The sequence below is a fragment of the Etheostoma spectabile genome, chromosome 5 (genome assembly GCF_008692095.1).
Source record: "Etheostoma spectabile isolate EspeVRDwgs_2016 chromosome 5, UIUC_Espe_1.0, whole genome shotgun sequence".
Classification (NCBI taxonomy): domain Eukaryota; kingdom Metazoa; phylum Chordata; class Actinopteri; order Perciformes; family Percidae; genus Etheostoma; species Etheostoma spectabile.
In genome coordinates this window covers 9,135,893-9,152,984 of record NC_045737.1, presented here as the reverse complement: position 1 = coordinate 9,152,984, position 17,092 = coordinate 9,135,893, and the positions used below count along the sequence as shown (strand labels likewise).

At 39.0% G+C, this 17,092-nt stretch overlaps 3 protein-coding genes across 6 annotated transcripts; 1 reads left to right on the top strand and 2 right to left on the bottom strand.

Moving 5' to 3' along the window:
* Positions 1-268: 268 nt before the first annotated feature.
* On the bottom strand, positions 269-4,225 carry dimt1l (DIM1 dimethyladenosine transferase 1-like (S. cerevisiae)). The gene is given in 13 exon segments (XM_032515734.1): positions 269-730; positions 831-937; positions 1,052-1,115; positions 1,221-1,248; positions 1,251-1,284; positions 1,383-1,475; positions 1,628-1,751; positions 1,854-1,903; positions 1,986-2,079; positions 2,189-2,250; positions 2,571-2,657; positions 2,778-2,851; positions 4,030-4,225. Coding segments are annotated over 13 exon segments (918 nt in total). The 5' UTR covers positions 4,088-4,225; the 3' UTR covers positions 269-687.
* Positions 4,226-4,287: 62 nt separating this feature from the next.
* On the bottom strand, positions 4,288-9,324 carry cenph (centromere protein H). 4 transcript variants are annotated; one of them, XM_032515738.1, is made up of 11 exons: positions 9,145-9,294; positions 8,593-8,665; positions 7,936-8,076; positions 7,696-7,751; positions 6,298-6,343; positions 6,115-6,183; positions 5,940-5,996; positions 5,791-5,854; positions 4,980-5,031; positions 4,718-4,878; positions 4,307-4,474 (listed from the first exon to the last, which is right to left on the bottom strand). In XM_032515738.1, the coding sequence occupies exons 3-11, from the start codon at positions 8,055-8,057 to the stop codon at positions 4,382-4,384; spliced, it is 720 nt and encodes a 239-aa protein (XP_032371629.1). In that variant the 5' UTR covers positions 8,058-8,076; positions 8,593-8,665; positions 9,145-9,294; the 3' UTR covers positions 4,307-4,381. The 4 variants fall into 4 exon arrangements, with proteins under 4 accessions (XP_032371631.1, XP_032371629.1, XP_032371628.1 ...); XM_032515740.1 differs by lacking the exon at positions 8,593-8,665 and having other exon boundaries at positions 4,288-4,474; positions 9,145-9,324; XM_032515737.1 differs by lacking the exon at positions 8,593-8,665 and having other exon boundaries at positions 7,936-8,078; positions 8,926-9,290.
* Positions 9,325-10,205: 881 nt separating this feature from the next.
* Positions 10,206-14,056, top strand: LOC116689257 (betaine--homocysteine S-methyltransferase 1). The gene is made up of 8 exons (XM_032515724.1): positions 10,206-10,472; positions 11,187-11,319; positions 11,440-11,552; positions 11,675-11,866; positions 11,980-12,127; positions 12,223-12,405; positions 12,913-13,141; positions 13,372-14,056. The coding sequence occupies exons 1-8, from the start codon at positions 10,449-10,451 to the stop codon at positions 13,451-13,453; spliced, it is 1,104 nt and encodes a 367-aa protein (XP_032371615.1). The 5' UTR covers positions 10,206-10,448; the 3' UTR covers positions 13,454-14,056.
* The last annotated feature ends 3,036 nt before the right edge of the window (positions 14,057-17,092 follow it).

Below are 17,092 nucleotides of genomic sequence, written 5' to 3'. Positions count from 1 at the left end.
GGGCCATTTTTAAGCTGTAAAGTTTTAAAAGAAATGTAAATGCTTAAAAAAAAAAAATCCCAACGGGAATTTAAAGTGAAATCGATGGGTGGAGAATCGGGCCAAAACCACTTGGTCTGCTACCTTTAAAGTAAATTTGGGTGTTTCCCCGAACCGAAAAGTTTAACAAAAAAAATTTTACCCAAAATTCTGAATTTTTTAAGAACGCACACACTCAAAAAATCTACACTTGTTAAATAATTACCTTCTTCACAAGTAGGTATTTTTGACATACAAATTGTAGATTGCTTCTAGATTAGAATAATCATCCATTACAGATTATTTTCAATAAATGACAGACAGACAAACAGACGGACAGACGGAGGCCCTCGCTTTGCCAAGAGGGTTTATACAACCTCCATCTGCCAAAAGCTGTCCATGCATGCCCAGGCACACTTAATCTGTACTCATACGGGTAAAATAACACACTCAATATGAGCTCTTTAAACGTATCCTCCAATATCCTTTGTACATTTCATCTAACTATTTCAAGATTTGAAATTCAAGTCATCCAAACAAAGCTCCAGAAGAGGAAAGATCAGTCAGACAATCCTCCCAGTCATCTGGCTGCTGACTTCTCCCCTCTCATCATAAAGGCCAGAGGACATTAGAGGCACACCACTGTTCTCTATAGTTAACCTCTGCCATTTAAGAAAAGTGGATCCCTGCAGCGTTGAATGCATGAAGCAGCCTGAGGATGAAGAGCACACTCGAAATTAAAACAGATATGTATTTTAGTAGATCATTTGGGGGGGGGTTGAAAATAAGTAAGTAGTAGATGTTCAGCTTACACCATGAAGTCATCGATGTCCATGGACCTGGCTCTCTTTTCACTGAATTCAGCCTCCTGCAAAACACTCTCAATCTTCTTGCTGATGCTGAAGTCTGCTGGGATTTCCTGCCAAGGCGGAGCACAAGACTTTAGTTTCAAACTGGCTGAGGAGGGCCCCTTAAAGTACAGGTGCAAAACACTCAAGTCCAACATGACCAAAAAAACTACACTATGACTCACCACATTATGTACAGAGCAGTGAATTCTGTAGTTCTTTTCCAGCAGCTGTTCTACCGCAGTGGACCTGGAAATTAGAAATCAACATGACCGTTCTGTCTACAGAGCATGTTGGGGGGGGGGGGGGGGGGGAGGATTAGTGTGGCCGTGTGTGTAGCAGGCAAGTACTTACTTGAAAGCCGCATTGAGGGTTTTGTTTTCCTTACAAAGGCTATTCTGACCAGGCCATCCCACTCCTTTCCAGGAGAAAAGAAAAACAATGTTGAATATAAACAATTTACCTCCTGTGTTGATCAACTGCATTTTCACAGCGTTAACTATTAACTAACCTCACCTGGAAGTTAACTGGAGGAGGAGGATTTTTCGGTTCTATCCTGACAACACTTGACTCCACTTTTGGAGGAGGACGGAAATTGTTCTTCCCTACCTGGTGGGGGGGGGGGGGGGGGGAGAACATCAACACTGAGACACAGTTGTTGTATGAAAAGCAAACCATCTAAAAGACACTTTCATAATGTTTCTGTTTTGTAGAGAGTTGCCGTTGGCATGTCGGACAGACATCAGAGAGTGCCCGCTGACCTTCATCAGATGGTCAACACGAGCCAGTAGTTGCGTGTTTATGGACAGTCTGCAGAACAGCTTGTCTCCAGGTTTGGCAACAAGTCGCATGGCAAACTCTCTCTGGAACATCAACACGGCGCACCTGAGCAAAAGTAAAACACAAAAGAGTTGCTCAATGCCCAAAGTGGACATTGATTGGTGATCACAGGTAAAAACTCTCAGTGGGCATCCGGTTGCTTCTTACCTGAAGAAAGGTCGATGTAGTAGGAGCTTGAAGACAAACGGGGACGAAATCTGCACAATGAAGAAAAGCCATGTGTGAGATACGTGCATTGAATGAGACCGACTCAGCTGTGCAGGGCGGAGGTCTTTTTACCTGGTAAGGTAAATTAGCCACACAGACGTCGAAGAAAGGCAAATCTGTTTTTAGCACGTCTCCGACTAATATTTGAAGTTTGGTCTGCATGGGTCTGTCGGAAAGCAAAATGTCATTTTATTAGATCATGTATTTCACTTTTTATTTAATCTCAGATACTTTGCCAATAAATGTGATGGCACAGTGCTGTAGTCTCCACTCACGTGCACTGTACTCTTTTTTGAAGTTCAGCCACTAATCTACAGTCCAACTCACAGGCCACCACCTGCCAAAATAATTTCTGTTATGACTCAACAGTGACAATCATTTAATAGGCTGTAATTAAAACTAATAAGCTCCAGTTTAGTGGTAACATTCTCAAACTAAAGAAATTAAAAAAATGTGCATGCATGGGGGCAAGTAACATCACATAAAGTAAAACGTTGTAACTCCTTTTAAGTAATTCGGCTAAGATAACACTTGTTCTTGCATAACCTGATCACAGCATCCCAGTCACCTTTGATATCTCCCATCTGATTATGCAGAGGTTTGTAGTTTCAGATGTGTTAGCACGAAAGCAAGAATGAAAACACTTGACGCTCTTACCTTCTTGGCTTTTTCCAGCAATTTCACTGTCATGTTACCAGTACCAGGTCCCACCTCCAGAACCACATCTGTCGGCCTCAGCGCAGCCTGAAAAACACACCCATGGTTTAGGGACACTGTGCATCACGACCCTCTGTGTAGTCATTGTTTACAGGGTGCTTGTGTGCGCAATGAAGTATCAGGGTGCTCCAGTAGCACCCAGCGTACCTTCTCAATGATTCCATTTACGATCAATGGATTCTTCAGGATGTGCTGACCCATGCCGGTGTTAAACATGATGCCTGTAACAGACAGGATTGGGACACTTTGTACTAGGCTTGTGGGATGTTAATGAGTAAAGCATTTATTGTCAAATAAGTAGATATTATTCTAAGTCAAGGGCTCTTGCATAATTTCATTAAGGTGTTTGTTCCAGGAGTATTCTAGGATTATATTCTAGGATCTATAAAATGTTATATGTTATTTGAAATATAATTATTAGGGCTGCACAATATATTGTTTTTTATAATTGCCATTGTGACTTCAATTTGCGCAATATATATCGCGAAAGGCTGCGACACATTGCGACAGACATTTTGATGCATAGATGAAAAAATGGCCCTTTAAAATGTTAACTGTCATTTTCAGTGGTGCCTTTTATATTCAATTCAACATATGTGTCCAATAGAATGTTTGAAATTTTCATTTGTTTTTAACTCAACAAGCAATTTGTTGTGTTTTAGAAGAATACTGAAAATAACAGAACTGAGTACACTTTATTATCGGTTTATTTATCGCAAGTGATATCGTTATCGTGATATTCAACAACGTTATCGTATATGATCCAACCGTGCAGCCCTAACGTTACAATGTTTAGGGAGTAAAACTTGGATCGAGGAAACTTGTTTTGTACTTTGTTTCACTGTGATATTGTTCAATTAGTGAAATAATAGTGTTAACATTTAGAAATGCCAATAGTGCATCCTCAATCAAAGATACAACTAGAAAAATAAAACTTTTCAATACCAGAGACGGTTAAGAGGCCATACTTGCTCAACTCGTATTTGTTGGGCAATATGTTTGACTTTAACTTGTTATTTGGTTGTCACTTCGTATTGAAGCTGAAATAACCTGAAGACACTCAAGAATTGAACGTGTCATAAACAATGTATGCATGAGCATTTGCAGGTCAGCCACGTATTATAACGACTACCTGAATCCAGTTTGAAGTCTCACAGAACCAGAACTTAATTACTGGTTTATAACTTAACATTACGTAAACCAATATAAACACAGGAGACAACTAAAATTCTCATTAATGTGTAGTCTTTAACATGCGGTACGGTGAGACCTGAAAGCTGCCCAATGTGTTTTAGCGATACAATGAAGAACTTTAAAGCCCATATTCTGCAGAGCCGAGTGAGTTTGCTATCATGCTAGCTAGCTAGCTAACGCTAACCTCTTCCTTGGAGAAACGTACCTTGGTTTTTGACCTCTTGGTGCTGCCTGCTTTTCTTCTCCGCTTTGACCTTCGGCATTTTTACGTTGTTTTATTCCGGTTAAAGACCCAGAAATTATTAAAAAATATATCTGTCTGGGCAATAGACTAGTCTGCGCGCAGTAAACACGTGTAGGCTGCTTTACTTCATGGATAGGATGAGCAGTCGGTTTAAAGTCTTCCTGGCCTCCTCCGCCCTCTACTGGCAGCTGGCATCATGGACAGTACTTTTAGGCTTTTTAATCACAAAACTGATTTGAGCATTTTGTATATTATTTATTTGACAATACAATACAATACATATACATATACATATGAAACAAATACTTTGTTTTCAGTCAGAGATGGGAAAATCCTCCAGCGTCATGGCGATGTCTCGAAGTTTGGGATCATCCAGCCAGTTGACTTTACAGGCCAAGAGGATGCCCTGAAGAGGATTACACCAGATTAGATTACACCAGCTGCAAATGCCATTGAGCCATTAACAATTTTAAACCATTATAATAATAATAATAATATTATTAGTACTACATTTGATTGGTGAAGCTTTTTTCCAGACCCAAAGCGCCAGCAACAGATACAAACAATTAATTTAAAAAAAAAACAAGTACAAAACATTGTACAGACAGATTGTATTTTCTTTAACACAATTCCTGTATGATTTATGTACCCTGAGGACGTTCTGTGCCATGATGATCATCTTTTTGTACTTCTCCAGGTTGGCCTGGCCTTTCTCCAACACAGCTTTGTACTTCTCTGTTTCCGGGTGCCCTTTCTTGGACATCAACTCCTCCATCTCTTTCATTTTCTCATGTGTGAGCCGCTTCATCTCTACACACACACAAATTGTCAACAAACTGGATTACGGAGGGGGAAAAAAAATGTAATCAAACTCAAATTGTACTTTTTTAGTTGTAAACCATATTTCATACCAAGCCTCTTCTTCTGTATTTCTGTAATTTCATCTTGAAGATCTCTGGACTCCTGTTATCAAAACAAAAGAGAATTAAATTTGGTTCAAAATGAATAATCTCAATTTCACAGAACGTTATTGATGTATAAAAATCGTACTTTCCCATCAATCTATATTTTTATTAATAAAAAAAAACTTCATGTATCAGCATCTGTTGATTTTACTTCAGTGTATTGTTTTATTTAGACTCAATAACAGCAGAGTCTGATGATAGTCTATCATCAAAACTTAAAGACGCCCCACTCTATTCCCAAAATATATCCTAAATGGTCTTTAACAACAAGGTCCGAAAGAGGGGCGTTTACTACTTTTGTCAACTACAGAGTCTACAGTAGCAGACTGAACCTGTTTCCCTGTCCCCTGCATATCTCAAGAAGTTGACACACCTCAAGGTCTTCTAATATGACTAGTCAGCCTGAACCTCTTCACATGTCAAAGAGGTTATAAAGGTCACTGTGGCCTCCAAGGATGAGGGTAAATTAGCCATGATTCAGCAGTTACAAATACATCCCCTGTAAGCATTTTCTTTCTACCACAAGCATATTTTAATTCACACATCTCAACTTGTGGCAGTAAACTTGCAAAGAACTGAAGCATTAGCGGTCTGCTGTAGGAGTCAATCTGTCCTCTTAAATCTAACAACTGTAAACACATCTATATAAAGAGGTAATCAAGGACATAGTGATAATATTTATATACAGTTTTTATAAGTATGGGAATATTGCAGACAAAAACTAAATATATGCACAATGGATGATAAGGCTGCTTACTTGTTGAAGTTGTTTTATTTGCGAACAAAGAGCCATGCAGCGATCATTCACAGCTTTCAGGGCCCTGAGAGAAAGTATATGATACAATCCTCAAAAAAGTATTCAAAAACTAATTGTGTCAGTTGTCAATATGTTGTCAATTGACTTACACTGCCTCGGAATCATTCTGTTTAAGTTTTTCTCCAATGGCATACCACATCTGCATTCTGAAAGACAACAGTTAAATCAATAATTGGTTAAAAGTTTACTGCTTCTTGATTTTATGTCCACATATGTGATACAGTGAGGAAATCCCTCATCACAGAGGAAAAGGCAACAGATTACCTGTGCAGTGCCAATGTGCTGTTGAAATTAATTGTCTTGACTCTTTCCATCTCTTTGACATAATCTGGCCTGCAACATTCAATGAAAAATATACAGTATGTTAATACATTTTGAAACCAACTCTAATCTTCTGTTTGGTTTACATTTTAGATAAACATTACCCGGCCTGTTTCAAATACTCACAAGTCTCTCTCAGCTTCAGATGTGCTGCATGATCTCTTACTTTTTCCTGTTACAGGAAACAATATTAATGCTTGGTTTGTGCACTTAATGAAAATGCAATATGATTGGGGATGCACATAATAATAATACATTTTATTTAAAGACGCCTTTCATGACACTCAAGGACGCCGCACAGGGAATTCATAATTAAGAACAGCAAAACAAATACTATACAACAGCAAAACAAATACTATACAACAGCAAAACAATACTATACAACAGCAAACAAATACTAAACACAGAAAAACAAATACTATACAACAGAAAAACAAATACTATACAACAGCAAACAAATACTATACAGCAAAACAAAACCAAAACTATACAACAGCAAAACAAATACTATACACAGAAAAACAAATACTATACAGCAAAACAAATACTATACAACAGAAAAGGCGGAGCAACAGACATTTAGGTGGAATACGCAGTTATAAACAGATGTGTTTTTAGTTGTGATTTGAAATGGGGGAATGAATCAATGTTTCTGAGTTGGGGGGGTAGTGAGTTCCAGAGACGGGGAGCAGAGCGGCTAAATGCTCTGCCCCCCATGGTGGTGAGACGGGCGGGGGGGACAGACAGGTTTATGGAGGAAGAGGATCTGAGGGAGCGGAAGGGAGTGGGACGCTGGAGGAGATCAGACAAATATGGGGGGGGCGAGGTTGTGGATGGCCTTGAATGCTAATAGAAGGATTTTGAATTTGATACGGAACTGGACCGGGAGCCAGTGGAGCTGTTGGAGGACAGGAGTGATGTGGTGGATGGGGGGGTTCGAGTTATGATGCGGGCAGCTGAATTCTGGACCAATTGAAGTTTGTGGAGGGTTTGTGAGCGAGACCGAAGAGGAGAGAGTTGCAAAAATCGAGACGGGAAAGTGCACGAGACTGTGGACAAGAATTGCAGCAGTGTGGGGGGTAAGGGAGGGGCGGAGGCGATGGATGTTACGTAGGTGGAAGTAGGCAGACCGGGTAATGTTATTGACATGGGGTTGAAAGGATAATGTGCTGTCAAGGATGACAGCCAGACTCTTAACCTTGGGGGAGGGTGAGACGGAGCAGTTGTCAATTGTGAGAGAAAAACCGTCTGTTTTGGAAAGAGTGGCTTTGGTGCCAATGAGGAGAACCTCGGTTTTATTACTGTTTAATTTGAGGAAGTTTTGGGTGAGCCAGATTTTTATTTCAGAGATGCAATCCGTAAGGGAGGTGGGCGGGAGAGTGGACGAGGGTTTGGTGGAGAGGTAGAGCTGGGTGTCATCGGGTAACAGTGGAAGTGAATGTTAAATTTGCGGAAGATATTGCCGAGGGGAAGCAGGTAAATGATGAAGAGTAGGGGCCCCAAAATATATACATAGCTATATACCTGCTTGGAGCTGTACTGCCATCTCAAAGCACTGGTTGGACATCTGTTGTTTTATTCTGTAAACAGTAAATTCAGCAGTTTTAAAGATTGTAATTGTTTTATGACAAGAGCTAAAGTGCTGTCATGGGGATACAACAAGTGGATGGAAAGTTTAGGTGTCGGGGTGTTCAAATAAACCAGCACTCAGCCATTGTAAACTGCATAATAATAGAAGTGTTAAAGCAGATGTGGAGGGAGCACCTCAGCATGTCATTAGGCAAGGCATCTCTCTGTCCGGTGGAGCTGTCAGGAGCAGGACCATTATCCAGTGCCACAGCCTCCACCATGTGGTTGAGGGCCCCCATGTTGTCAGATGGGTCCATGGCATAACAGTGAAGGCACCTAAAGAGAGACAAATCAACTCGGATAAAATGTCAGATCACCTGGGTTTGTTCAAAGGAGCTTAAACAATGTAATATTGTTGACCCAAAAGAATGAATTACTACTTAAGAGGTATTGATATCGCTAAACTAATATCCAAGCAAAAACAAGCATGCAGGAGAATGACACTGAATAATAAATGAAAGAAACGTTTGGATAAATGTAATTCTTATGACAGTATAAGGTTAATATGAAAAGGCAAACACGCCAAGAGCACATATAATCTTCTTCTCTTTATTAATCCTTTTGGGGTGACTCATGCAAGGAAATTGAAATTTCCAGCTGTGGTTTTCAGCAAAATACAGTATAGAGAGAAAGAGGACAGCATAAAGATAACAATAACAACAATATTAATAACAATAAAACCTGGCTATAAAAAAAAGACATTCACCATAAATTATTAGTTAAGACTAATTAACTAAATAGTTAATCGTCAGAAACTAATGTCGTGTACAAAGAAAATAAAAAGTCACTCACTTGGTTTGGTTTGTAGAATTAGCTAAACAACTTGCTGATTACTTCCTGATGTAATTAATGTTACTTCCTTTAACTGTGGTGGAGGAAGTTTGGAAAATACTCTAGTAACGTTAATAAAATTACTAGTACATTGAAATATACTTAAGTACAATATGTGGGTTAATGTACGCTAATCCAGTGCAAACAAACATTTAACACTAACGCAAAGTCAGCATCCCCGTGTAAACAGCTAGAGTTAGCTAGAGTTAGCTTTCTCTGTAACGTTCCAGGGATTATTTATATTATCTAGCGCTAGGTTCAACCATTAACGGACAGTGGTTGGTTAACAACACTTGTTTAACTGTGGTTAACGTTGCAAAATGAAACAAAGGCAGCGCTACTAAAGATATTCTCTTAATTTACACCACTATAGTAACTCAGAAATGACCTCCTCCTCTCTAACAGTTAACGTTAATAACACTTGCTAGATACCGTTACGTTACCTTACTACGACTGTTTGCTTAGAACATTTCGACAATAACTTTACAAAAGCCTTCAGCGGCTGTCACATACCAAAAAGCACTGCACTTGACACTAGTTTCAGTCGCATGGACGATAACAGTCGTTAAATCGGTCACTTGTTTTGTTTACATCTTTTGTCAGATTGAAATCCCGCCAGGAAGTGACATCACATGTCTGGTCACAGCACGGAGCAGCGCCCCCTGTAGGCCAAGAGGAAAAGGTTTGTTGATATCATAGACTGTATATTATTGAAGGTTAATATTAACGGTCTATGGTTGATATGGGAAAAATCAAATGGAGCCACAGAAGTATATCTACTGTACATACAAAATTAGATTTTAAAAATAAATAAATAGAGGTCTCATTGTTGTTGTTTTTTTAGGTTAACAGTGTCTAAAGGTAGATAATGTATTATGCGGTGCCAGTGTGTTGTGGATTAATTTACTCAGCCAATGGATGAATAATTCCACCTTTTCTGCCACGTCTGCATTAACAGTCTCTACAAAGGTCAAATAACTAATTTGTCAAGTTCGACAAGGAACTTTTTCAATATTATTTATATAAGTAATATTGAATATAATATTGAATATATAAATAATAATGATTTATATAAATCATATTGAAGAAGTTCCTATGATTGTATCGAAGTTTTTGTGGGAAACAAAGCCATCAGACACGGTCAGCTTGTCTGTTCCCTGGAGAGGATCTTCACACTTCTTAAACCCTCCGACCGTCTGGCATTGAATTCGACTATAATTTATGAATGATGAGAGTGTAGCCTACTGTAGGCCTATACTCTCATGATGTCAAACAAGAGGCTAAGCAGACCATTTTGACAGAAAAAAATATAAAATTATAATAAATCATTTATGATCCCTCCTTGCTTAAAAAAGCGGAAGGACACAGGCAGCAGCAGGGAACTATAGCGACCAGTAACCATGGAGCAACTGCAGCGCTTTCCCAAGAGTATATTGCTGCAGCCTGGAGCGTCCCATGTCATCCGTCCCGTTTCATGCCGTCCCGAATTTACCCGTGACTCCATCTGGAAAATTATTCGCGATTTCGTATTTTTGACCCTCTGGATTTGCCGTTGGACACAACTCCGCATGAGACGGGACCGCATGAGACGGGACGGATGACATGGGACTCTCCAGGCTGCAGCCATACCCGTCTCGCGCTTTCTGCAGAGACGGTTAGAGGACCTTTGGTAGGCCTATAGCAGATTCTTGCTTTATGTTCTTATATGGCTTCCTCGATCTCGTGAGATTATCGTGCTCATTTCAGTGACGCGAGATATCATCGCCTGCCTGTTTCTGAACCTATTATATTATCATAGACTGTAAAAACCGTCGACGATGAACAGCAAGGAGAAGAGAAGGGTAAGATTTAACGGTGTTGTGGACAAATATGCGCCTGTTGGACTAGTCCTGTCGTATGAGTTTTTAAGGTTGTCTTTTAACCATTGTCCCAAACCAAAATGTTTTTGACTGCAATCATAAGAGCAGTTATGCTCACTCTAAAGTTTATTGAACCTGAGCATGTGGCAGCAGCCTAAATAGAAAAGGTGAAAAACGAACAACTAAATCTGAGCAGGTGCTTCGACTGGACAGAAAAAAGATGGAAGTTCAATCGACACTGTTTAATAGTAATAATAATAACAATAACAATTTATACTTTATTAATCCCGCAAAAAACATTACAATGACTGCCTCAACGTTATAAAGAAGTAGCCTACTGTGTACATCGTGTACATTGTGAATAGTTTGTGTGGTGGTAATAGATCTAATTAAACATGAACTAGGGCGTTGGAGTATATGTTATCTGTGTGGATATTTATCAGACCTTCTCTGTGATAATTTGATTTTATTTGGACTAAATTGATCTTAACATAAATATGTAACATGGTTATTAATGGTAATTTCCAATGCTATGGTCTGTCCAACCTGGACATCTCTTATCAGGGAGACTAACAGGCAGTATGACATGCAATACAACAATGTTAATGTTTTCAGAATACAATACTTGTTTCAGTATTGTAACCAAATTGTGTGTGTGTGTGGTGTGTGTGTGTGTGTGTGTGTGTGTGCACTCAGGGTATCCTGGAGCGACTAAATGCTGGGGAGGTGGTTGTAGGAGATGGAGGCTATGTGATGCAGCTAGAGCGACGTGGCTATGTGAAGGCTGGACACTGGACACCTGAGGCTGCTGTTGAACATCCTGAAGCAGGTACATATAACTTATTTATTAACATGATATGAGTACATTTTTGCAAAGCACTTTTTTACTTGCATACAATGTGTTTGTGTTTTCCGTAAAAGCCCCTCTTTCTGCTTCTCTTTCTGTCAGTTCGGCAGCTGCACAGGGAGTTCCTGAGAGCAGGAGCCAATGTGATTCAGACATTCACCTTCTACTGCAGTGAGGATAAACTGGAGATCAGTGGCAATGTCACCAACATCACCGTCAGTGGAGAAATCACCTATCAGACAAAATCTAATGACATCCTCATCCTGTTTGCCCTACGACTTGATGAAAATGATTCTTACATTTGTCTGGTATCATAATCTGCTCTTGTCTGATCCAGGGGGCCCAGATCAATGAGGCAGCCTGTGACCTGGCCAGGGAGGTAGCCAATGAGGGTGATGCATTGGTTGCTGGGTGTGTGTCTAAGACTCCCTGTTATGTGAAGAGTCACAGTGAGACTGAGGTCAAGGCCATCTTTAAGAAACAGATGGAGGACTTCCTCAAGAAGGACATTGATTTCTTTATAGTGGAGGTATGAACAGTACCCAGGAGAAATAACTGTACAACAGATGGTAATGTGCATAAGTTCAATGTTTTCTTTCTACTACCTCTTGTTTAACGATTCTATGCACAATCTTCCTGCAGTTTGTTGATCATGTGGAAGAGGCAGTGTGGGCAGTGGAGGTGCTGAAGACCAGCGGTAAACCAGTAGGTGCAACACTGTGCATCTCCCCTCACGGAGACATGCACGGAGTCCCACCTGGAGAGTGTGCTGTCAGGCTGGTCAAAGCTGGTACATCAATCTTCTGTGATATAGTACTTCAAGTTGGCAAGTCTGATTTGTTTCAGCTGTACAGTCTGAGTGTGTTTTATTTGAATGTGTTTAAGGAGCTGACATTGTTGGAGTAAATTGCCACTTGGACCCTCTGACATGCGTTCAAACAGTGAAGTTGATGAAAGCGGAATTAGACAAAGCTGGTCTCAAAGCCCATCTCATGATCCAGCCGCTGGGCTTTCACACACCTGAATGCAACATCGGCGGATACACCAGCCTGCCCGAATACCCCTTCGGTCAGTATTTGTATAAATCTTTTCTGCAGAATAAAGACAAAACTGTTTTATATTCAATTACATTATTGTTATTCCAGTACATTCATGTAATGTCTTTTTGTGTTTGTTTTTGCACCAAACAGCAAACAATTAAGAACATTTTAAGATTGACGGTTCAAAAAAATAGCACTTTAGCTAAGGTTTAAAGAGAGCAATATATTACATATTTACATAACTGCCAAAAAGGACAGGGATCTTCATTATGTTTACCAGACAGGGTCTAGAATTAAATGATGTTTAAATAATCCAACAATTCACTCCAAAATCGGTGTTAGGAACAGTGTGAACGTTAATTTTTAAACTGTATTTTGTATATTTAATGTAAGTATATATGTACGAATGGGCATGTAAGGTATGTGAGTGTAGAGCTCATGTGTTACTTCTTTTTTAAACTGCCCTTAAATGCAGTTGGATGGGAGCACCGAGATGAGAAAATGCTTACACTTAAATATTTTACTATCCTCTCAGCACTGGAGACCAGAGCAATAACCCGCTGGGACATCCATAAGTACGCCAGAGAGGCGTACGATGCTGGAATTCGCTACATTGGTGGCTGCTGTGGATTTGAGCCCTACCATATCCGAGCTATAGCAGAAGAATTGGCTGCAGAGAGAGGATTCCTCCCACCAGCCTCAGAGAAGCACGGACTGTGGGGAGCTGCTCTGGAGATGCACACTAAACCGTGGGTCCGAGCCAGGTAAGACTGAGTAGAAACAGCTACTGTATTAAAAGTAGCGTGCTCCGTCTATTTGAAACAGTTTCCCAAAAGACCAAGCTCCGTATTATGTATTAATCAGTACATACAGTGGCATGATAAAGTTATAACAAAGGAGGCAAAATAATAGGAGAAATTGAAAAAAAGTGTGTGTTCCTGCTCTGCAAAAGTGCTGGTGTACAACCTACTAATCTACGAAAAAAATGTTATAGGGCTCGCCGGGAGTACTGGGAGAACCTTTTGCCTGCTTCTGGACGTCCCAAAATGCCCTTCCATGGCCACACCAGCCGATGATTATGAAAAACAGCTTGAAACAAAAACACAAATGTGATCTCTTGTATAGACTATGCAGCGTACTGTATTCTTTATATGCGTGATCGTATGATTCCCTTTTTGCATATACTTTAATGAATGGCAATTGAGGATCTGATCAACCAGATCTTTGTTTACAGATTTGTGAAATGCTTTGTGCTGTTTAAAAACTCAACAGCCCCTCTTATTATTTTCACTTTAATATTAGGCCATTAGCTTGGCCATAGTACACGTACTATACCTTGGGTTCAGTCGTCAGTGAATCAGCAATTTTCTGTAACTATATGCTCTAGTCCCAAACCTAATAATACATAGATTGCACACAGTTGGCCAGTTGTAATTTGCTGCAAAAATATTTTCACATAAATAATTAAAAATGATCTTGTTTTTCTAACAATCCTGTTTTGTAAAAAGAATGATACTGCTTAATGTGTTACTGTATACAAATAGTACATTTCTGTATAGTGAAATATGACTATACTGTATTCCTTGTATGTCTGATCATATTATTTTTAATTTTTCTAAACTGTGTACTATTACTGAAATGGGTAACAAATTTCACATAAAAGCGAAGCTGGTATCTTTTTATTTTAAAGATTTTTTAAAGGCATTTCCACCTTGAATGATAGGACAGCTCAGGCATGAAAGGGGGAAGACACATGGAAAACCATGACAGGTCAGATTCAAACCCTGGACCTTCAGCATTGAGGAATAAACCTCTTTACATGTGCACCTGCTCTACCAACGGAGCTGAACAGCCACACAAAACTGGTGTCTTTACCCACCACTGCATTTATTATTCCTCACAATCTATTTGTTGTAGATTGCAGAATGTTTGCCGCTAAATATTTCTAACGTTGTTGATTGTTAAAAAGTAATGTTGTTATTCAGAGATATACTGTAATATATACTGTATATGCGACACATTTGTGCAAAATACACAGGTTGTTGTACAAATCATATCAATATTCGAGGTATCTTTATTAAGATAACAGGTCTCCTACAGATTTGCACTTTGATCGCTGGATTCAGAGTCCAGAGTGCTAACCGTTACACCGGGGAACCACGTGGTCTACAGGTGGTTCAACACGAGACTGATAACGCCAGTCAATGGTTTTTTTAATCATGCAAAGTATGGCTGTTTGGTGCGAGTTTCCTGTTAACTTTTACTAACTACGCATTTGTGTTATTCATACCATTTCATACCAATTTATTTCTTGAAATTTTAAATTGCAGTTGACAGCATGCACAACTCTCACCACTGTAAAGGAAAAACTGAAAGCTATTACAAACCAGTGATTGAATTTAATGTGATTTAACATTGATAGACATACGCATTTAGGATGATGTAAAATGTTTGGAGAAAATTAAATTCATCATGTTTTAATTTTCTGATCAGCAAGCCCTCCGTTTTTCTCATCTGGATCTATCATCCGCATTATTTATTCACGTGACTATACCTGAGAATTTCTTAAACTATTTGTTGATTGAACATGTAACACGCTTTCACCCAGGTAGGTGGTTGATGTAGTTAAACAACTCTGCATCCATTGCATAGTGTTCTTTCCTTTAAAGATGTGTTCACGTACCTTTTCAAAGTCTTAACGTTCTACCGAGATTTGAACTTGGATCGCTGGATTCAAGTCCAGAGTGCTAACCATTACACCATGCAACCATGTCCATAAATACACTGAAAATTACAGTACTACTCATTTAATCTACTCTTATTTCCGATGGCTGATAAGGTGTCCTTAAAGCATATTATTACATTTCATTTTGCTGATGCTTTTATTCAAAGCGCCTACCAATGTTACATTTGGCCTGCCAAAAACCTTAGTTGCATAATGAGATGAATTATGTGGAAAATCTTTTTTTAAATGGCCGCTTTTCACAGCAGATTCACAATGTTTTGTCCATGCAGTTGTCCCTGTAGCCTATCCAACCATGTGGATTGTGAAAGTTGTAATCCAGTTTTAATGCACCAAATGCATAGTCAGTCACACATGGGGATTTTGGTGCATTGCTACTCACTGTTTTTGATTACTTGGTGAATTAACCAGAGCAGAAATAGTAGTAATAAATCCGTGGACCTGAGCTTGTAGCTTCCACACTCATGAAAGCCCCTGTTACCACCCCATTTATTTAATATACTAATTATGAGCAAATGTTGATGTTTTGCTAAAGTTATAAGCACTTAATACATTTGGTAATCAGAAGAAGAAAGAAAAACATGGATTTATGGCTATGATATATCCATATTTTTCAAGCACTTCCAAGCACCTTATCAGAGCCTAAACCTGGGTCCAGTGTGTTCAGATATGATTAAACGGAAATGTATCAATTTATGATTGCTTAGTTATGCCCAACAGTAATGGTTAAATAACCAGCTGCCAAAACAGAAACAAATAAAAGTGGATTGAGTTGACATAGCCCATCACAGAAAAAAAAACACGCCACTTATTTACAAAAAACATCCCTTGGTGAGAGATAAACCAAAGAATACAGACTACTTACTATCCATTTGTCCCTCTCACTTTGTGTTCTTTTTGCACATGAGAACCCCATCTTCTGCCTCTAGAAGCCACCATGCATCAAAATAGAAGAAGGAACAGTGTTCTCCAGGGTATTAATTGACCAACTCATTTAAGATGTTTATTTTATGAGTTATATTGTTCTTTTAACCCAAACATTTTTGGGACACACTGTAGCAGCTATATACTATTGACACAGTAGCCCATTTGAGCTGGCATTCAGGAGCTAGGCCTGCCTTTTTAATCCTATTATTGGTCACACGCGACGATCAAAGAGTCGTAGAATTTTTTTTTCTTCACTTTTTGTAGGCTTAAATTCAAGGAATTTTTTTAAACTGCTTCGGGCTGTAGGTTTGGGGTGAGCTATTTGAATATTACTGAATAACTATTCTTGGCTCCTTACTGTTACTGCAGCCTATCTCTGTCTTGAAACCCCTTTATTTGCTATTTAATATTGTTAGCCCATTTCAGTATTTTATAAGATGTTAATAAAGGCATTTTAAATGATTTTATTCAAAAGTAATTCATTTAGGCGGTATATTCATAGGTCACGGTCCTAAGCATTACTCATAGCATCTTTAGAATTGATGCAACCTGGTGAGGAATTGACTTTCAACTGCTTTAGGTTGTGTGACCATTAAAGGGAAATACTACAGTATTTTCCACTCCTCTCCTCTGTAACAGTCAATATGTGTAAACAATGAAAGCTCAGCAGCTCTCTTCGACATAGTTACTCAACCAGATGGCTTGAGGCATCTTTCTGCAGATACTTAACAGTTTAACTGCAGCATTTTCTAACATTTATTTGAGGATTACTTTATATGTTTTTAGGAAAGAAATGTTCTTGTCAGTAATGCATTAACTTTCATGATGACTGGTAAAACTGTTTCACATATTATTATTTCAGGGCCCTCTGGCAATAGAATAGGGTATTTTTGTATGAGCTGAAAGCACATGAACTAAGGCCATCGCATTACAATAGTGTCCGTCAGTCAATCACAAATAATGTTGAATTTAATCAACGGTGGTGCAAATATATCACTATCTATTATAATAATCTTTTATTTATTTTAGACTTTATTGAAATGTT

Excerpts from the sequence above, each read along its gene's own strand:
- cenph (XM_032515740.1), bottom strand. The coding sequence starts at position 8,057 with ATGGACCCATCTGACAACATGGGGGCCCTCAACCACATGGTGGAGGCT. Across the intron at positions 6,344-7,695 it reads GGCAGTACAGCTCCAAGCAG|GAAAAAGTAAGAGATCATGC; the intron begins GTATATAGCTAT and ends TTCCTGTAACAG. Across the intron at positions 5,997-6,114 it reads AGCACATTGGCACTGCACAG|AATGCAGATGTGGTATGCCA; the intron begins GTAATCTGTTGC and ends GTTGTCTTTCAG.
- LOC116689257 (XM_032515724.1), top strand. The coding sequence starts at position 10,449 with ATGAACAGCAAGGAGAAGAGAAGG. Across the intron at positions 12,128-12,222 it reads TGTCAGGCTGGTCAAAGCTG|GAGCTGACATTGTTGGAGTA; the intron begins GTACATCAATCT and ends AATGTGTTTAAG. Across the intron at positions 13,142-13,371 it reads AAACCGTGGGTCCGAGCCAG|GGCTCGCCGGGAGTACTGGG; the intron begins GTAAGACTGAGT and ends AAAATGTTATAG.